Below are 19,267 nucleotides of genomic sequence, written 5' to 3'. Positions count from 1 at the left end.
GGCACCTGCCGGCGGGGAGGACGCTCTGCAGCCGGCCTGGGCCGGGGGGGGCACTACGCAGCCCCCGCCCCGGAGCCCCCCGAAGTCACCCACACGCAAGACACGCCGGGCTCTTAATGAACATAGAATATATTTAAAAAATAATAATAATAATAATAATTATTAATCATAATAAATCGCTCTGGCTTTCTCCTCCCTGGCAGGGGGGCCCCGGGGCGCCCCCTCCCCAGCGCCGACGCAGGACGTGACCTCACGACAGACAAGGATCCAAAGTTACAAGTGCTTTATACAGGAGCCGGAGCCAGGGCCGGGCGGGTGCACGGGGGCTACACGGCTTAGTGGGGAAGACGGGGGTCAATTTTCTCTTTAAACATGATGATTAGCAAAAAAAAAAAAAAAAAAAGAAACAAAAAACAACCAAGGAAGGGAGGGAGGAGGAGGAGGAGGAGAGCCCAAGCCGGGCACAGGGGCGGCTATGTACAGGGCCGGCCTGGCGGCCCACGTGCGCGTTCAGTGGAAAGACTTTCGCTCGAGAGCTGGGGACGGAGACCCCCGGGCCTGCCCTGCCGTGGGGGAGGAGAGCCCAGGGTGGCCCCGGGCTTGTTCCCTTCCCTGAAGGTCCGGCCCAGAGGCAGGGTGAGGGGCTGCAGTCTCTGCCCTCGGGGGTGAGGCGCCCTGGGAGACCCCTGCGCCACGAGGCTGTGGGCCCCGGCGTCCCTGGACTCCCCTGGGCTGGGGTGGGGGCAGCACAGTGAGGGCCGGTCTCGCCTGGCTTTGGGCGATGCCTGCAGCCCCAGCGCGGGCAGGAGCTGCCACCCTTTGCCTGGGGGTGTTTCACCGCAAAGACGACAGGGCTGGCTCACCAGGGCCCTGGACATCCAGCTTGTTTGCCATGTTGGCAAAGACTGCTCTCTCCCCTCCTCCCTGCTCTATTGCCATGTGCCCTCGGGCAGCCGGCGCCCCCACTACAGCCGGTCCGTGCGGAAGGAGTCCTCCACGGCCGGGTCGGTCAGGAGGGCATAGGGGTCGCTGAGCATGTTCAGTCCGTCCAGGGTGAGTGGTTCGATCTTGAGATCCTCCTCGAGGCCCAAGGATGTGTCCACCTCGAAGCCAGGGACTCCGGCCAGCGCCGTTGCAATCTCCTTGGAGATACCAGGTGGAGAGTCCCCTGCAGGGTCCAGAGGGAGGGGTCAGAGCCAGGCCGAGGTATCCCACACCGGGCATCATAGGGAAGGGGTGGCAGGGGGAGGGTCTGCAAGCCACCAGCACCCTCAGGCAGCCCCAGGGGCACTCTGGGGAGAGGGGCTGGCACTGCCCCAGCCAATGTGCCCCGCGTCAGCCCAGCCCAGAGAAGCCCTGGCTGCACCCACAGGGGCCTGCTGTGGTGTGGCATCGCTGGCCCGCTAGTCCCGGCCACCCGCCAGGGCTCACCTGTGAGAACGATGTTGGGGATGGCGCCGTGGCGGCTGCAGTTGCTCAGGTTCTGGCGGTTCAGCACGTGGGGGTCATGGAAGCCACCCCCGCCCGGCAGGCTCTCGCCAGAGGGGTAGTTTAAGGCACCCAGCTCCTCGGCAAAGGAGCCACTGTTGTTGAACGGGAGGCTGCCCATGGAGCTCTCCATGTTGAACTGCTCAAACTGCGGAGACATGGCGGGGCAGATTACTCCACAGCCCCTTAGACCAGCCTGGTCCCCTCTGGGGCACAGCTCCTGGGAGCCCAGACACCTGGGCTCCACTGCCACCTGCTCGGGGAGGCACTTCAGGACCCAGCTGCTGCTTCCCAACCCCCACAGTACTCACGCTGCCCAGGCAGAAGTCTCCCAGTGGTTGACTGTACTGCTGTGGCAGACAGGAGTTAGGCTGGTACTGTGGGACGTAGTGCCGCTGTGGGGGCACGGCAGGCTGGGGCGGTGGCTGCTGCTGCTGCTGGGGTGGGGGGTGCCGTGCCGGGGGCTGCCCTGGCTGGTGCAGGGGCATGCCGGGTTGGCTGTAGGGATATGGTGGGAGCCTCTGGTCGGCTGGCAGCTTGCTGGTGTCCAGCGGCACTCCCTGCGGGCACACACAAGACGTGCAGTCAGAGCTAGGTGCCCGTGCAGGCTGGTGAGGATTGGGCCCCTCTGCTTAGACCAGGCCCCTGGGGCTGTGGTCCCACCAGTCAACCCACGCATCTCCCTGTCCTGGAAGGAGGGAGTACACTGCCCAGCAGGGCCAGATCCAACCCACTGCAGCCCTGAGAACAGTCGGAGGAAGATGTGAGGGCCCCGGCGCACTCTGCCAGGGTCCAGCTTGTGCCATGCAACTGGAAGCTTTCAGCCCTGACTGCAGTGCAGCCAGAGATGCTCTCAGGCCCCCCAGAAGTGCCCAGCCCCCCTGCCCTCCAGATCCTGAGGCCATGAGTTCTATCAGGCAACCATGCTCCCCCTCCCGAGACGCTGCAGGCTGCCCCACCTTCCAAACAGGGAGGTGGGATCACCGCAGCCAGGCAGGGTTAGGGCAAAGGCTCCCACTGATCTAAACTTAGAAGCAGGAAGAGGCGGCCTGACCCCATTCCCAGGCACATCCCCTGGAGCCTGCCAGCCCCCCCCCCCCCCCCGAGCCCCCTCCTCACTTTCAGCCAGGTGGACGGAACTGAGACCTGTGTTCAGTGCCCGCTCTACCCCAGGCCCCCCTCCAGCTCCCGATCTGTGGGATGGGGAGAAGGATGTTTCCGAGCCTCTTGCCTGCCAGCTCCATGCGGCAGGCACCGGCTCTAGGTCCTCTGCCCCTAACAGCCAATCCAGCTCCACAGGGGAGCCCCGAGACGGCGGGGAGGGGGCAGCCCCTTCTCCCAGCCAGGGCTCCCCACCTGGCCACCTGGCATTGCACGGAGGATGAGGATGGAAACGACAGACAGGACGGAGGGAGGAGAGGAGCAGAGGGGGCGCCGGGCGGGCAACAGTGCCGCGGCGGCGATGGATCATGCATACCTGGGTGATGGAGGACAATGTGGGTGACATTGTTGGTGAGAACTGTTTGGGGTGCTGCCTCCTGGCTTCGCCGCCCGCGGGGAGGGTGAGGGGGCTGAGCGGGACCCGGCGCCGGGGCGACGTGCTTAGGGCCGCCTGTCCCAAGGGGGCGTAGGAGGACGGGCTGCCGAAGCCGGACTGCAGGCTGGGGTTGCCGGGCGAGGACGGCAGGGACTGGCTGCTCAGGGAGGTGGGGAGCGAGGGGGCGCTGAGGGAGGCAGAGAGCGAGGGGTTGGCGAGGGACGAGGGCAGGGAGGAGCTGCTGGGCGAGGACTGCAGCGAGGGGTTGCTGAGGGAGGACTGCAGGGGCTGGGTGCCCAGGGCAGCCTGCAGGTTGGGGTTGCTAAGCGAGGGCTGCAGGGAGGGGGCACTCAGGGAGCTCTGCATAGGTGAGGTAAGTCCTGTGGGGACAAAAGAAAAGAAGAGACACCACCGTTACCCACGGCCACCGCCCCCCCCACCCCCACCCTGGGCCGCAGCCCCCCCACAGCCCTGGATGGCATGGAGGTGACGGGAGACCAGGACGATGGAGGCGGCAACAGAAAACAGAGGCCAGCGATGGAATTGGGGCCGGGCAGCAGGGTCCGACCCAGGGCAGCCTAGCCAGGCCCTGATACAACTGTAAGGGGCGCCCCTGTTCTCCCCCAAACCCCGGACCAGGGAAACTCCCCCTTGGGCTGGGGCAGGGCAAGAAGCAGGTGGAGGTCGCAGCGGCCTTCGGGGTGGCCAGCAAGGGCATCCCCAGGTGGAAAGCGAGGAGCCCTCAGACCCCAGAGCTCCCACTATGTCCCAGCTGTGTACCCAGGATGCAGAGTGTAGCCCCTACGCGCCCCTGCAGCTCCAGGCTCTAGCCAACCCCCGTGGCCTGGGTGGATTACCCTGGGGTCCTGGCAAGACCCGGTAGGGCCCAGCCTGGCCTGCACATCCACAGGGCAGGTCATCTTCTGGCAGGGAGCGGTGCCCCCGACTCGGCTGCCTCCGGTGCCCAGCAGCAGCACAGGGCCCTCACCTGGCAACTCGTAGCCCGTCCCCAGCCCCATGTTGCCGCTGATGCCTAGGTGCGTCATGGTGTTGGCCAGGTTGCTGGTGCTGTTGCCCCCACTCAGGCTGGGGTAGGCAGCCTCGTCAGGGTCCAGTGGGGTGGGCAGCGGGGAAGGGAAGTGCAGGTTGGTCAGATCCGGGAGGGAGCCGCCCGTGTTGAGGGCCGGGGTAACGAGGGGCATGTTGGTGGGCTGGTCCGGGGATGGAAAGATGCTGCAAGAGACGGAGGAGCCACTCAGCAAGGGGGAACTTCTGCCTCCACTGGGCACCTAATCAGAGGTGCAGACTGGGAGCCAGGACACCTGGGTCCAGCCCAGCCACTTACTGGATCCCAGGGACTTCACAGGACCGTGGACGGGCCAAGGAGGACGAGAGCTGGGAAAGCAAAGACAGATAACGACCTCAGCTAGGGCAGGAATGCCAGACCTCTGGCTGCTCTCATGCCCCACCCCTGGCACATGCAGCTGCAGCTTCTGAGCAGGAAAGAGGTAGAGACGGGACATTGCAACACGCCAAAGACAGGAAGCAGGTGGCCATGGCTCCAGCAATGGCTAATCGCGCAAGCTGCACCGCGCCATGGCCTTGATCCCGTCCCTTCCCAGGGACCTTCTGCTCACCAGTGCAGGCTGTGCTGGGGCCCTCCCACCCTGCCCACCTGCCCCTGGCCGGGCTGGGGCAGCACAGACTAGACCCCGCAGGCTCTGGGACTCCACACTCACCTTCTTGGTGTCCCAGGGCTTCAGTAAGTGCTTGTTGTCATCCAGGAAGTTCTCTTCAATGGGAGGCACTTGGAACAGAAATACTGGCGAGGGGAGGAGGCACTTATCAGGCCTCTGAGGTGGGGCCAGCCCAGCCCCCAAGTGCTCTGAGGTCCACTCAGGACCAGCAGCACAGGAATGCCAAGGTGATCCATGGGCACTCCCAGGAGTGACACACTGCCCCCAGGGTATCAATGGAGCTTGTGCAGTGTCCCCCACAGCACCCGGCCTGCCCAAACAAGAGCCCCCTCCCCAATGGACCTGCCCTGAGCCACAGGATGCATGCCAGGGGGGCCTCTCTGCTTGGACTTTCAGGGGAGTTCAGTGTGGGGGACAGGCACTTACCTTTGCTGTCAGAGTCCCCATCCAGGAAGCCTGAAAGAGGGGGCAGGACAGGGTCAGGAGAAGCACTGGGGGCTGCTGGCACTGAGCAGCCAGCGCAGCCACACCAGGCATGGGGCACAGCCACATGCTCCGACACAAGTAGACCAGCCAAGGGGGCAGGCAAGGAGGCAGAAACCCCAGGACAGCAGTGCGAGAGGGGTCAGGAGCTCTCTGGGGCAGATGAAGCTGCACAGAGGACTCAGCCTGCACTCAGGCTGGTGCCCCAAGGGGCTGCGTGGGTTTACCGGAGGCAGCTGGGGGGCCTGGCCACCCCTGGTGGATGCCCTCAGGCAGAAAGCCCAGGGCACGGGGGTGGGGGGTACTCACCGCTGCGGCGGCTGGGTGGGGGGGCGCCCTGCGAAGGGCCCAGGTAGGTGTCCTGGGGTGCAGGGTTCATCACGCTTGTGTGCAGCGCCGAGTCCGAATTTGTTCTGGTGGCAAAAGAGGTGGCTCCAGTCAGCCAGGCCTGGGAGGTGGAGGGTCTGCATGCACCCCCCGACCCTGCCCTGCCTGTGGCGCTGCACACCCCAAGCAGACCAGGGCCCCACTGACCCATAATGAAGGGGCGTGCCAGATGCAACTGGCACATTCTGCTGCTTACTTCCTCTCAGATGTGGCATGAGGGGGCAGGGTGCTGGGCAGTGGCAAGCTGCAGCCGCACTGGGCAGCAATAAGGGACAAGCAGGCGGCTGGGACAGGGCAGCGCAGGGACGCGGGGGGCTGGAAGCGCAGGGACAGCTTGGGGCAGGTCTCATGGGCAGGGTGGAGTGGGGACATGAGTGCTGCTTGCACTGGACTGGCCACAGGTCTGGCAAAGACCCCCTGACTGACCCTCCAGCATCTCTGAACCTGCCCTGCTACAAGGTGAGGAGGTCATGAGGGGGGTGGAAGGAACGGGATCCAGCCTCCAGGCCAATTGCTGTCCCCCTGCTCGAGGCCCACATGGTCATTGCCTGGCTCCAGTCGCCTGCTTGTTTCTAGAACCAATGCCCAGGTCGCTGTGGATGGGGCTCTCCCCGCCCATCCCCGTGGGGCCATTCCCAAGCGCCTGGAAGGCAGTGAGAGCACCTCCCCTGAGAAGCTGAGGTTTGCTGCAGCCCAGAGGCCCCTGCTTCAGGGGGAAAGGGTGCAGACTCCATAAGGCTGTCCTGTCAGGCGGGGGAGCGGGGGGACAGGATGGGATGGGACGACAACGACGGGACTGGACAGACACCAGAGGCCCCCTCTCTCCCAGTGCCCTGATAGCTGGAGGGGTGGCGCTGCCTCAAGGGCTCTGCGTCCCCAGTGAAGTGGGGGCAGGGGCCTTCCCCCAGCAGCTGGGGAGATGGCACACAGTGCTCCAAGGAGCCAGAGGGGGGTGGGGAGGGCAGGTAAGAAGGCTGGAGCTAATGATGTACCAGGGGACGGCACAAGGGGATACTGTTCATCGGGCTGGCTCCCAGGCAGGAAGTCGACCCAGCTGCTCAGGGGAAGGTGCCTCTAACGAAGCCCCAGGGATGCACAGGAATGACGTCAGAGCAAGGCCTGCTCACCCCTGGAAGCAAATGGGGCATTACAGCTGCAGCACATGCAGCCAACCTGGCCCATCACTTGAGGCAGCCTGCCGGCAGCCATCACACACCAGTAGCACAGCAGCATGGGTGACACGCTCCTGTCCTAACCCCACCTGCAGGTCAGCAGAGGGGCCTGTGGGCCAGGATGGAAGCGTCTGCACAGAGCCCTGGCTCCATGCAAACAAGGCTAACCCCTGTTGGTATCCCAGCCAGCAAGCAGCAGGGGTGGGGGATGCCACTAAGCCCTCCGGCTATGGGGCTCAGGGCAGCTGCACTCAGCTCGGTGGCGCCAGGCAGCCTGTTACTCCACAAAAGTTGGGCAAGACACAGGCACTTCACTGGCATCAGCAAAGCCCCGCACCAGGCCAGGGAAAGGGATGGGACCCAGTCCAGGCAGGCTCTGGGAGAGGGCCAGGCCTTCTCAGTGCTGGGGGAGGGGCATGGGAACAGCTGGGCTGAGGCAGATGCAGGACGCTCCCTCCCCCCATCCCCGGAGGTTTAAAGCCTTTTTGCAGCCTGTGTCTCAGATTTGTGCAGGACTCCCCCAGACTTCAGGCTGGTGCTGGCTCAAGGGCCCAGGGCTGCAGCATGTGCCCAGCCACTAAGGCCCAGAGTGGGGCGGCGGATGGGCCTGTGGGCAGGGGACAAACCCTGGCTCAGGTCTTCAGCTGGTGGAAGCCACAGAAGGACAGGGGTCATGGCCACCGCCAGGTGAAGCCTGGAGGGCAGCTGGGCAAGAAGGGCTCAAAGAAAGGTAGAGAAAGAGAAGGGAATGGAAATCAATCACCTGTTGAGCGCTGAAGGCAGCCTAAACAAATGTCCTTTCTCCATAGGGAAGTTACCCCAGGGCATGGTCCTTTGTAATAAAAAACAGCAGGGTTACTCGGAGAGGGAGCGGGAGGCCAGGGCCCCCGACAGCAGAGAGGGGACTGGTGACAGGGAAGAGACCCGCAGTTGGAGGGACAGAAGGGAGAAGGCTTGGGAACAGAAGGGAGGGGAGAGGAGGGACAGCCCTGCTGCTCTGCCTGCTCCTCCAGCACCCCTGGGTCCCACTAGGCAGGGTGACCTGAAGAAGCCACATCCTGCCCCCAGTTCCCAGGACACCAACACCCAAGCACTCAGCTCTGGGCCCCAGCCCGGGCTTGCCCAAGGCTGGATGATCCCAAACAAGGCAGCAAGGCCTGGCCACCCCAGCCCCCTGGGACACGCCCAGGAACAAGGCACTCTCTCCATATTTTTATCCTGAGCTCCCAGAAGAGAAAAAAGCTTTGAACTGCAGAGTCAGTGAGGCAGGAACAGCCCTGCCACGGTAAAGCCTGGCCAGAGCACAGCCCAGACCTGCTAGCATGGCCCGACTTCAGAGATGCCCCTGCCCTTGCCCTCACCAGGGCCTGGGAGATGAAGCTCCTGGTTTAGGGCAGCCACACGGTCCCACATGGGATCACAGAAGGGTCCTGGTGCCCCAGCACTGGGCACACAGCAGGGAACATGCTCAGCCCCATCCTGGCTCCCAGCCTCAGTGGAGAACCTGAGCCTGGGGGGGGGGGGTCCTGCCCCTGCCCTGTGGGAAGTTGTGCTGGGCCTGGCCTGTCAGCTAAGCCTCTGAGCTGGGGCTTTGGGGTGGCAAAGACCCAGTGGGGCAGACCCCAGGACTGCAGAGGCTGCCTGAGCCAATGCACTAAGGCAGAACTGAGGCAGGAAGAGGCTGATAATCCAAAAAAAGAAGGGCAGTGAGATTCAGGCCGCCAGCCACCCTGTCCCACACCCTGCGCTGTCTCAGGACCCCACAGCCCTGGGCCCCCTCCCCTAGGCTCACAGGGCTGGCTGCCTCCCTTCCTGCCCAGAGTAGCAGGACAGGCACTGAGCAAAGCATGTTCAAGGGGCTCGGGGGACAGGCAGAGAATGGATAGTACAGAAAGGATCGAAGGTGGCACTTTCAAGGAAGAAACAAGCAGTGCAGATCAGGGGGAATCAGCAGCAAGACTTCACTGAGGTGCTGTCCGTGGCACCTGGGCAGGGAGAAGCAGAGCAGCCCCAGCTGCTCCTAACAGGGCCAGGCCACCTGGTGGCAATTCCCTGCCCCAGCGTCTGGTTCCCTCCACTGACCCAGCCCCCAGCTGTTCTTGGGGGTAACTGTGCTGCCTCCTCATGCCTGCACTGGCGGCTCTCGAGGGCATTGGCAGTGGTGCCGCAGCACTGGGGAAGAGAGTAGCCGCGGGGCACTCAGTGCAGAGGCCCCAGTTGGCAGCAGGTGGCTCTGCAGCACTCTGGAAGCCACCAAGGACAGGGTAAGTGGCCCCTGCCCTCCTGGAGACCCCAGGCAGCACAGGCTCCAAGCACAGCTCCGCTCTGCTATCTCCAACTCTGGACCCCCTACACCCACCACCTGTCCTGGGCAGCCAAGTCTCATGCAGCAGCCTCCGGGCAACAGAATACCCCTGGCCCTCCCTGCAGGCTGTGGGATCCCAAACATGACCACAGCGTGAACCTGCTGCACCCCCTCCTGTGCCCAGGGAAGGAGTACTTGGGCCCTGGCAATGAAGCAGAGCTCAGCTCCGGGGAGGAAACACCACGCAAAGACCTATCCTCCAGTGCTGGACACCACTGTGAGGGAAGAAAGCTGCACGCAGCAGATGTGCTCACACAAGTGGCGTGGTCGCTGTCACCCCCCTCCCCAGGGCTACGAGCCCCAAACAGCCCAGGGACAATTAACCAGAATCACACAGGGGGTTGCCTGAGCCCTTACCCCACGCTCAGCTTCCAGAGAGACCCTGACGCTAGGTCTGACCTGGGAGAGGCAGAGGTTCTGGTGAGCAACTCTGAGCTCAAGGCCCAGGGTCAAGCCAAAGCCCCTTGGGAGGAAGGGGAGCCACAAAAGCAGAAAGCCCAGAAGCACCATGGAAAGTGCCCAGGGAGCCTATGTCTGGTCCTTGCTACCCATCCCCACCACCACCAGTGACGGTGTAGGACACCTCTGCCCCAGGAGCACGCCAAGTAAGAACCACCTGTTTAAAGGGGCCTGTTCCTCAAGCTAGGATCCCACCAGCATGGCAGCTCCCAGCACCTGCACTGCAGAAGCCTCATGGTTGGCACTGGGGACCAGGCCCCAGGGGACAGATGGGAGGTAGAGGGAAGACCCTGCCCCTGAACTGTACGCAGGTACGGGGTTTACCTCCTCCAGCTGGGCTCCGGTGGGGGTGACAGATAGGCTGGGCTGTAGGGAGAGCTGTCAATGTGAATACAGAGTCAAGGACCACATGAGGAGAAGTGGCGTTGGGCGGAAGAGGGGAATGGGCCATAGGCACAGTGCATCAGCACATGACCCCAGCCAGCACTCTGCTCACGCACATTAATCCCCAAGACCCAGAGAGGAGAGGTACACAGGAGGAGGCAGCACCATCACACCCCGCAACACATGCTAAAGGATATCTGCCGCATGTATCGGCGCAAGGGCGACATCATCCGTCGCGGGTCCCGCTGCACCCGCTCCACCAGGCCATGATGCCGCGTGCTGCGGGCCGAGTCCAAAGGCGAATGCAAGGGGCCCTGCGAGGACACAAGGGGGTGTCAGAAAGGGGGCATGGCCACAGAGGTGGGGGCCACAGCAGAAGAAGAGCTGCTGCCCCCCCTTCCCATCGTCTCTGCCAAGGAACATTGCCAAGACACCTGCAAAAGACCTCTTCTCCACTCCTAACAAGTATATGCCACGGATGGCAGCTCCAGGCCCCGCGGATGTAGGGAGCAGTGTCATGCCCCACAGGAAGACAGAGGAGTCCTGGGTCCTGCCCTGTAGGCACCTCCTCCCCAGGCTGGAATTCACAGCTCACTCCAGACCTGCCCCTTCCCCTCACTCCACGCTGCCAGGTCCAGCAGCACATGATCCTGCCCAGAGCCCCTCCATGAAGACCTCCAGCCCTTCACTGCTGCTGGGTGTGCTCTTGGGAGAGGAGGGGAATCTGCCAGTGGCAGACTGTGTAGAGCCTGCCCATGCCCATGCGGGAGCCCTGGAGCCCAAGAGCGCTCACCTGGAACTCAGACACACCACTTCCAATCTGGTTGACGTTGGGCAGCGAGCCACTGTAGTAGGGTCCCCGGCTGGTAGCCAGCCTCAGCTTCTGGGCCTGCAACTGGACAAGAGGGGATGGGGCTTAGGTCAGAGTGCACAAAATGCAGCACGTGAGGCTGCCCCCCAGGACCACCTTGCTGCAGGTGCCTTTGCCCCCTACTGCCCATTCAGCAAGAGGAAGTTGGGCTGGGCCCTCTCATTAGTACCCGCATGGCCCAGCCATGCAGCTATCAATAGACAAGCCCGCAGAGGGCCTGAGAGCAGCTCTAGTTTCTCCTAGAGCCAGGAAGGAAATCCAGGCATCCTGACCCCTGGCTGGCAGGTGGCAGCACCCTGTGCCGGGCCTGCCCACAAGCCCCTTGAAGCTGCCTCCCCATGGTGCTGGTGAGCCTGCAGCAGCTGGAACAGGGGATTCCCACTTTTAAGCTTTGGAAGCTACCCAAAGAGTGGGACTGGGTCGGGAGGCAGCTCCACATGCAGAAGCCTGCTCTGCTCCTGGGCACACAGGCTAACATCCTTTCCCAGAGCTGTGGCCCCAAGAGCCCCAGGGTGGCATGCAGGGGCAGCATGGGGAGAGGGGTGCATGCGGAGCAGGCAGATGGCACTAAGGAGGCCCAGCTCTGTGTAGCCAGACCCCACCCCCAGCCCCAGGGAAGGCCACCCAACCAGCCAGCCAGATAACAGGCTGGCCTTCGGGCCTGCTGTTTGGAACGAGCCTGCAGGGAGGCTCCATCCAGGGCTGGGCCCAGCCTCACTCCCTTGTGCGACAAGTGGGAGACAGCATCTTGGCACAGGAAGATCCAAAGCCCAGACCCACCTCCAGCCAGACCAGATGTATGGGTAAGTCCAGAGCCCAGCTGGGCCCTCTGCTGCTGAGGAGCTGACCCCCTAGCCCCTCGTGTGCCCCTCCAGCCCAGCAGGGGTCCCCAGAGGTAGGCACTCCACACCCTGTGGTGGCCCCCAAGCCCAGGACCCCTGTTCAACACCCCCTCTGCCTCGCTGAGCAGAAGGGCTTGCTGAGGTCACATCCACTGTCAGTGGAAGCCCAAAATCAAGGCCAGGCAAGGGCGGGGAAGTTTGGCAGGAGGGAGTCATTGCAAAACCACAGGCTGGAGATAACGGAGTCCATGCCCAGAAGGGGGAAGCCCAGAGGAAACCAAATGCCTGTGGTACCATTTCCAGCAGAGGGGCAGGACATAGGGCACCCCGGGCAAGGAGCTCCCTAGGAAGCCACTGCCCCCGGCCTGTCACAGGAGAGCTGGGCAGCACTGATGCAGGTCAGGGGCCGCACCTGGCCCCCATGCTAAGGGCATCAAGCTGCAGGGCAAGGGACAGGCCTGGCAGATGCCACATCCCCAGTAGGGATGCTGTGCCCTGGGAGCAGCCCCTTACCAGCCCCCTGGGGCCACACAGGCAGCTAGGACAGGTCTGAGCAGGGCACAAGCTTGCGGGGTGAGCCGGCTTCCTGGACAAGACCCTCTCCTCCTGGCCACCAGATCGTGGCTGTGGGGGGAGAGAGGGAGGGCCCAGCCACAGCTCTGGCAGGGGCACACACTGCCCCGAGCCCTGCACACAACAGACACCACACCACTATCAGTGCCCCGGCTAGGAAGGAGCCAGCACCACTCTGCCCACACGAGCAACACCAAGATCAAGTGTGACAATGCCCAATTCGGCCACGGGTCTGCCAGACACCCGCTCGGGGATGCTGCCATCTGCACGCAGTCCCAGGGCCAACTGCAGAGCCAGCCCTGCTCGGGACCGGCACAGCCTGAGCCCCCTTCCCGTGGCCGGCACATTCCCCGCGCGAAGCCTGACAGCCCCTCCAGCCAGGCAAGGGCCTGCCCCTCTGTGGAAGACAGCAACTTCCTCATCGCAAGAAGCAAGAAGGTGTCTGCCGTGACCCACATCCCGGGAAACCGTTGCTGCCACTTCCAGGGCAAGCTGCAGAGCTTCCATTGGGCCCTGCCCAGCACGCACCCACCTGCGTGGGAGGGAGCTGCTGCCTCCCCCACCGCCCCCCCTCCAGCCCGGCCCCACGGTGCAGTGCAGAGCTCCAAGCCAGGACCCGGGACCGGGAGGTCTAGCCGTGGCTGCCTCCACGGGGATGGGGGCCGTGGGGGGTCCCGCGAGCTGGGGAGCCTTGTCCGGAGCCCAGGACGCGGCTCAGGGCAGGGTCCCAGGCTGCCGGGGGGGCGCAGCCGCCGAGCTCGTGGAGGATCCTGGGCCTCAGCACCCCACGAGCCCGAGCTCAGGAGGCCAGGCCCAGCACGTGGCGGGGACACCTGCCCGCGGCCCCTCCCCGGGGGCCTGTGCCCGGCCGCGGCGGGCGGCCCCGGGCCCCACGTGAGCGGGGGTCGCTGCGCAGCCCCAGCCCGACCCGGCCCGGCCCGGCCCAGCCCCCGCGCATCCGCGTTGCCATGGCAGCGCCGCCCCAGCCCCGATCCGGCGCCGCTCACCCGTGTAGAGCCGATCTCCATCATCACCTCCTCGAAGGCCGCGGTCTCCTCCGCCTGCCGCTGCTTCTGCAGCGCGATCTTCTCGCTGAACTTGCGCGGGTTGGAGGCGCCGGCGCCGGCAGCGGAACCCGGCCCGGCCCCGGCCCCGGAGCCCCCGGCCCCGGCCCCCGCGCCCGCGCCCGCCGCCGCCATCTTCCCTGCTCGGGCCGCTCCGCCGCCGCCGCCGCCGCCGCTGCCGCTCGAAGGGCCCAGGCCGCGCCGCGGGGCACGACGGGAGCGTGAGTTCCGGGCCCGGGCAGCCCCACCCGCGCCACGGGGCCCAGGGGCGGAAGCGGACTCCGACTCCCAGCGGCCCCCGCGCACACCGGAGGGAAACACCGCGGGGGCCGCCGGGAGCTGCAGTGCGCCGCCAGGGGGTGGGAAACGCCTGGGCCGGGCGGGGCGCTGGGACTACAGCTCCCGGCGTGCTTCGCGCGCTCGGCCCCTCCACGGCGGCCGGCAGGGGGCGGTAGACCGGCGTTCGGGGAACACCGCGGATGCAGCGCCGAGCACCTCACCCAGCTGTTAGGCTACCCTCTGCCTACACGGCTCCTTGGCCACACCAAAGTCCCCTGGGACAGCTGGGAAGCGACCAGCCCCCACCAGCCCCGGTGCCCTCCACCCATGCCGGACCTCCCAACCAGGAGCGTCCCCTGGGGCTGAGCGCAGGCGCTGGGCTCCGCGAGGCACAGACACCACGGAGACGGCAATGCAGAAAGTCACTTTATTGGCACCCCCGGAGCTGTCTGAGCAGCCTGGGGACGGAGAAGGGTGTTAGTAAAATAGACTCTGTGCCCACGCCTGGGGCTTGCTTAACAAGGGGCAGGCTGGAAAAGAGCCTGGGAAGCGGACTGAGAGCATACAAAAATAGTGCCGTGGGCTCCCAAGGGCCACGGCAGCACTTCCACCAAAGGCAAGGGCCCCAGGGGCCTGGGGCTTGCTGCCAGCCGCGGGTCACTGCAGCGTGGGTGGGACCTGGCTGGGCGAGCAGGCATCACCCGCGCCGCAGCTCCCTGATGTCTCCACCCCAAAGGGCTTCCCGGAGCTCGGGATTGTGAGCCCTGTTTTAGAGGGAGAAACAGGCCCCGAGCAGTGAGGGGACTTGTCCAAGGTCACCCCATGGGCCGGTGGCAAAGACAGGACAGCCCAGGTCTGCTAAGAACCGGACAGGGACCCAGCCAACTTGGCACAAACAGCACCCCGCTCTGCCTGGCTGCTGCCCTGGCCAGCCTGGCGCGTTCCCTGCCCAGCCCAGTGTCATTGCGGCTACCAGTGAGAACAAGAAGCGGAGAAACCGGCAGCTGCAGCTGGTGTCCTGCCTCCTCCTGTGTTGCTGGACAGCCTGAGCTGAGGCCCGTGTCCCAAGAGAGCCATGGGCCCCGGTCCTGGTCTCAGGCCCTTTGTCCCCCTGTCAGTGGCCCCACATGGTCCTCAGCTTTGGGAAGGGTGAGGGAAGTTTGGCACTTAAACATGAAGGGTACAGGGGCAGCTGGGCCAAGCCCATGGCGTGCACCAGACTCCGGAGTGCTGCTGTGACTAGGGCTGCTCTGGCTCTGGGGGCATTGGGTCTGGCCTGCGGGCTGCAGAGGCAGGCCCCTGGGGTTATCCCACCACTGCAGGCAGCGGGTGATGTGCCAGTGAATGGCCCGACCATGGTTCTGTGGCCCTGGCTTTGGAATCCCCTGCCCACGGGAGTCAGCAGGGAGGGAATTCCCAAGCCACAGGACAGGTGACATAGGCTCCCTGCAAGCCCATCGCACGCACGCACACACAAATAGCTGCCCCCCCAGCCCTTGGTGCTGCAACGAGCTGTGTGCGCTACCCACAGGACACCCCCGTCAGATCTTGATGAAGAGGATGCCAGTGACGAGGGCAAAGCCAGCGATGAGCAGGATGACCTTGAGAATGCGCTGCTCTGGGGAGCCGAGCTCATGGGGCAGGATCTCCAGGAAGGTGATGTAGACGAAGGTGCCGGCTGCCAACCCTTCCAGCACACTACGTGAGAGCTGTGGCAGTGCGGCCGCGGTCTCCGTCAGCGCCACGCCCAGCCCGATGCCCAGTGGGGACATCAGGGCGAAGAGCAGCAGGCACCCGATCACGGCGCGCGGGCGCAGCTGGCCTTGTAGCAGCTTCAGCGAGAGGCTGAAGGCCACAATGCACTTGTGGACCAGCAATGCCAGGCAGATCTCGAGGGCCTTGGCGCCAGCCTCCTGCAGCCCCACGGCCAGACCCTCAAAGACTGAGTGCAGCGAGAGTGCCAGCACCAGCGCAAAGGACCGGATGGCTGAGTGTGCGTTGAAGTCGATGTGCACGTGGGGCCGGTCAGGGCCAGGGCCGTGAGCTGAGTGCAGGGGCCCATCTGACCAGGGCTGGGCCTGCACAGAGCCATCTTGTGATGAGCCCCCCAGCAGCGCCCGTGTTTCCTCCAGGGAGCCTGCCTGGTCCCTGTAGGCCAGCACGATCTGCTCCATCACCAGCACCAGGAAGAAGCCCATGGCCAGGATGAATTCCTGCAGGGGGAACTGGAGCTGCAAGGGAAGAGGCAGGAGCCGCATCAGCAGGGGGAGCATGGCTCAGCCCTCGCAGCAGCCCCTGCACAGGGAAGGGGGAGCAGAGGGGCCGGAGCAGTCAATGCATCACTGCTGAGAAGCAGAGGCTGCCTGGGGCTGCCAGGAAGCTGCTGGGAGAAGGGCGGGGGCGGGAGGCAGCTCCAGTGAGTCACCCTGGAGAGCGGCTGGAACGGGGCCTCCTCCCAGCCTCCACCGCGGATCGCACCCGGACAGGCAGCAAGCTGGACCCAACAGCCATCCCCAGGGCATCCTTTGTCCCCTCCCCTGCCCTGCCAACCTCTACCCAGGGTCCTCCATGCCCCTGGGAGCCCCCCACAGTGCCCCATCGCAAGCAGCCCAGGTGCAGGGAAGGGGGAAGCTGCCCCACACGGGCTCACCGTGACTCTCAGGTTCTCCAGCGCCTCATCAATGCCCTCCAGGTAGTCAGGGATCAGGTCCAGGAGGCAGGTGGCCAGAAACACACCACCCGCAAAGCAGCTCACCAGGCTCAGGAACCTCCTGCGTGCATCTGTCCAGAAAAGGGTTGCAGGGGGGGATGCTGATGCAGTTCACTGCCCCCACCCCTGAGGCAGCCAGCAGCGAGGTCCCTGGCCGGGGATCTGGCTGCAGAGCTTCAAGGGCCTGCCCCCAGGGGAAATGCCCCGGCCCCGTGTTACCCAGAACACAGGCCATGCATCCACAGCCTGGGTGCAAAGTGGTGCCTCCTGCCCCTAGTGATGCCTGGCACAGCACACGCTGCGGGCAGGGGGTGATCCCCAGCAGGAAAACCCAGCACACAACCCCACTGCACCCCAGGGTACAGGCCAGGTTCTGCTGCTGACTCTGCATGACCTGCATCACATCACTCCCTTCCCCCCACCCCAGGCCTCACTCATTGTCTGTATAATGGGAGCGGTGCGCCTGCTGGGGGCAGGTCCTGTGCAGGGGCCAGGGCTGGCTTTGCTCAGGAAGCACTGGCAGGATGGGGCCCTGCTCTCGAGAGCACCCAGTGTTCCCAAACCCGCTCTGTCCAGAGCCATGACCTAGAGAAACCCTGGCTCACAGGGTCCAGAGCCTGAGTCCCCTGGGCCAACAGCCTAGCCCCGGCTTCCCTCAGGGCACAGGGGCCGATCCCTCTTCGGGCTCATCTAGCTCCCCACGCACCAAGTGCCCTTCCTGCCAGCAGGGGCCAGCTGCTGCTCTGCTGGGACCTCTGTGCTGCAGCCACAGACATGGAGGCTGGCTCAGGACCAGCTCCAGCTACCAGGACCCTGAGCTGCCGTGCCTGTCTCTTGGGCTTGGCAGCCAGACGTGGTTTCCCTGCAGGCCCAGGCAGTGACATCATGGCCTGGTCCCTGGCCTCAGCCATATCCCCTGCCCTCCCCCTGCCGGCCAGACGAGCCTTGTCCTGGAGACTTCTGGCCCTCCCAGGAGCTCTGGCACAAGCCTCACCGGAGGAGCCGGCTGCGCTACCGGGGTGCCGGAAGATGCAGAGTGGGGCCAGGCCGCAGACGATGGTCAGCAGCAGCAGCGTCACCAGCGACCCCAGCTTCACCTCCAAGCCTGTTGGGGAGCGCTTCACAGCCGTGCCAGCACCGGGGCTCCATGCCATCTGCTCCGGCTTAGCCCCAGGGCCCAGCCACACAGGCATGGCTCCAGGCGGAAGGTGGGCAGCTCCCAGCAGGCTGGAAATCTCTTCTGCTGCCGAGACCCCTGCGGTCAGCTCTGGGCACCCTCCACAGCCCAGCCCTTAGCTGGCAGGAGCCTTCACCGCCACGGGGGCGTCTCTCATCCTCAGCGTGGCACCCGCCTCCAGCCCTGCAAGAGTGGCAGGGTCAGTGGGACCTTTGAGGCCAATGATAGCACCGCCAGGAATGGACCTGGGTGCCCCAGCCTCCAGCTGCGTTAGGGGTGGTGCTGGGGTGGCCCCCCTGCCCAAGCCAGATAAGAGCCAGGCAGCTCGAGTTTCTTCCCACCACCCTGTAAGAGCAGTGGGCACAGCGGGCCCCCCTTCTCCCACCAGCACTGCAGCTCCCGGCGCTTCCTGCCCTCGTGCTCCCAACCCAGCTGACTCATTCTGTTCCAGCCCCGGCCACCCATTCCCGGAACGTCCCTGTGGCTCCGTGACCCTCCCCCCAAGGACAACACTGGGCCTGGGCCCCTGACCCAGCGCAGGCCCCAGAGCCAGCCCAGCACCCAGACCCCCATGACTAGGGGGCATGAAAGTCAGAGCAGAGGTCAGCCAATGGGCACATACCTGTGCACAAGCGTACATGCCTGTGGACCATGCACATGCATGCACACCTATGCACATACAAGTGCCCGTGGGTGTACATGCACATGCTTGGGCATGCACGTACATGTACACACTCTTACACATGCACACAAATGCACATACACACACATACCTTGGCCCATGCACGCACACAGGCCCTCAAGCTGCCTGAACATACCAGGACCCCCGTGCCCTCCTGTGGGCACCGCAGGGCACAATTTGCCAGCGCAAGCAGCAGGCGGGGACAAGCCCCCAGGACAACCTGCAGTCTTGGGCCCCCTCCGCACACAGGCAGCCTTCGGGCCCAGATGTGGCAGGCCCGACGGCCCAGGGCACAGCTGGTGCTGACCCCCACTCGCACTCCAGATGCCCACTGAGCCGCAGAGGGCATCGCCCTGCTTAAAAGGACCGGTCCGGCCCTGGTGCCCAAGGCAGCGCAGCGTCGCGCCTTCCCGGGACGTGCCCGCAGCCCCGCGCCTCACTCCCGCTCTGCTAACTGCTGGGAGGGCAGCACGGAGCCACCTCCACAGCGCCCAGCACCGCCCAGGGGCTCCGGCCCGCTGCTGCCCCCCCGGACACCTCGGCCCCTGCTGCGGATGGGGAAACTGAGGCACCGGCCGCCACCCGCCCGGAGACGCGCCCCGAGTCCCAGCTGCCCCACGGCCCGGGCCCGGTGCCCCACGGCGGGCCCGCGACACCCACTCGGAGGGGGGAAGGCGGGCGAGTTCAAAGGAGCCCGAGACTTGCCCGTCTAAAAATAGCCGGGGAAGGGGAAGCGGCGGCCGGGCGGCGCCGATCCCCGGGCTCCGCGCTCGAGAGGGGGGCCGGAAAGGGGCGGCCGGGCCCGGGCCCAGGCCCGGGCCGGGACCCCCGCGCCCGCCGAGACCCCCGCCCGCACTCACCCGCGCGCGCTACATTGTATCCAGCCCGAGCGGTCCAAGGGGCGGGGCCGACGGGCGCCTCCCGCCAATGGCGGCCCGGGGCCGCGTGACTGGCGCCCGCGGCGGCCAATGAGGCGCAAGCAGCGGCGGGCGGGCGGCACGGCCAGTGTCGCGCGGCACGTGCTGGCCCCGCGCGGCCCGAACCGGGCGGCCTCGTCCGGGCCTCACCGCCCTCGTCCGCTTAAAAGGGCAACGCGG

At 65.3% G+C, this 19,267-nt stretch overlaps 2 protein-coding genes across 7 annotated transcripts; both read right to left on the bottom strand.

The window, feature by feature from the left end:
* Positions 1 to 111: 111 nt before the first annotated feature.
* On the bottom strand, positions 112 to 13,490 carry CRTC2 (CREB regulated transcription coactivator 2). 3 transcript variants are annotated; one of them, XM_090051106.1, is made up of 14 exons: positions 13,266 to 13,490; positions 10,766 to 10,867; positions 10,170 to 10,286; positions 9,913 to 9,974; positions 7,528 to 7,596; positions 5,515 to 5,618; positions 5,149 to 5,178; positions 4,765 to 4,847; positions 4,371 to 4,420; positions 4,014 to 4,258; positions 2,720 to 3,405; positions 1,800 to 2,048; positions 1,432 to 1,636; positions 112 to 1,168 (listed from the first exon to the last, which is right to left on the bottom strand). In XM_090051106.1, the coding sequence occupies exons 1-14, from the start codon at positions 13,455 to 13,457 to the stop codon at positions 966 to 968; spliced, it is 2,397 nt and encodes a 798-aa protein (XP_089907232.1). In that variant the 5' UTR covers positions 13,458 to 13,490; the 3' UTR covers positions 112 to 965. The 3 variants fall into 3 exon arrangements, with proteins under 3 accessions (XP_089907232.1, XP_089907230.1, XP_089907231.1); XM_090051104.1 differs by having other exon boundaries at positions 2,966 to 3,405; positions 13,266 to 13,489; XM_090051105.1 differs by lacking the exon at positions 7,528 to 7,596 and having other exon boundaries at positions 2,966 to 3,405; positions 13,266 to 13,489.
* Positions 13,491 to 14,014: 524 nt separating this feature from the next.
* SLC39A1 (solute carrier family 39 member 1) lies at positions 14,015 to 19,167 on the bottom strand. 4 transcript variants are annotated; one of them, XM_090055466.1, is made up of 4 exons: positions 19,031 to 19,167; positions 17,306 to 17,671; positions 16,252 to 16,382; positions 14,015 to 15,832 (listed from the first exon to the last, which is right to left on the bottom strand). In XM_090055466.1, the coding sequence occupies exons 2-4, from the start codon at positions 17,502 to 17,504 to the stop codon at positions 15,143 to 15,145; spliced, it is 1,020 nt and encodes a 339-aa protein (XP_089911592.1). In that variant the 5' UTR covers positions 17,505 to 17,671; positions 19,031 to 19,167; the 3' UTR covers positions 14,015 to 15,142. The 4 variants fall into 4 exon arrangements, with proteins under 4 accessions (XP_089911592.1, XP_089911591.1, XP_089911593.1 ...); XM_090055465.1 differs by lacking the exon at positions 19,031 to 19,167 and adding an exon at positions 18,262 to 19,024; XM_090055467.1 differs by lacking the exon at positions 19,031 to 19,167 and adding an exon at positions 18,307 to 19,024.
* Between the last annotated feature and the right edge of the window lie 100 nt (positions 19,168 to 19,267).

Source organism: Crocodylus siamensis, chromosome 6 (assembly GCF_052110815.1).
Source record: "Crocodylus siamensis isolate JL-2025a chromosome 6, ASM5211081v1, whole genome shotgun sequence".
Classification (NCBI taxonomy): domain Eukaryota; kingdom Metazoa; phylum Chordata; order Crocodylia; family Crocodylidae; genus Crocodylus; species Crocodylus siamensis.
Note: the sequence above shows the minus strand (reverse complement) of the source record. Positions and strands in the feature narration are given on the sequence as shown.

Bases quoted from the DNA above. Each gene is read 5' to 3' on its own strand.
- CRTC2 (XM_090051106.1), bottom strand. From the start codon at position 13,457: ATGGCGGCGGCGGGCGCGGGCGCGGGGGCCGGGGCCGGGGGCTCCGGG. The intron at 10,868-13,265 runs GTGAGCGGCGCC...CCTCTTGTCCAG, and splicing joins TGGAGATCGGCTCTACACGG to TTGCAGGCCCAGAAGCTGAG. The intron at 4,848-5,148 runs GTAAGTGCCTGT...TCCCCTCGCCAG, and splicing joins TGGGGACTCTGACAGCAAAG to TATTTCTGTTCCAAGTGCCT.
- SLC39A1 (XM_090055466.1), bottom strand. From the start codon at position 17,504: ATGCCTGTGTGGCTGGGCCCTGGGGCTAAGCCGGAGCAGATGGCATGG. The intron at 16,383-17,305 runs GTGAGGCTTGTG...TTTTCTGGACAG, and splicing joins TAGCGCAGCCGGCTCCTCCG to ATGCACGCAGGAGGTTCCTG. The intron at 15,833-16,251 runs GTGAGCCCGTGT...CTTCCCTTGCAG, and splicing joins TGGAGAACCTGAGAGTCACG to CTCCAGTTCCCCCTGCAGGA.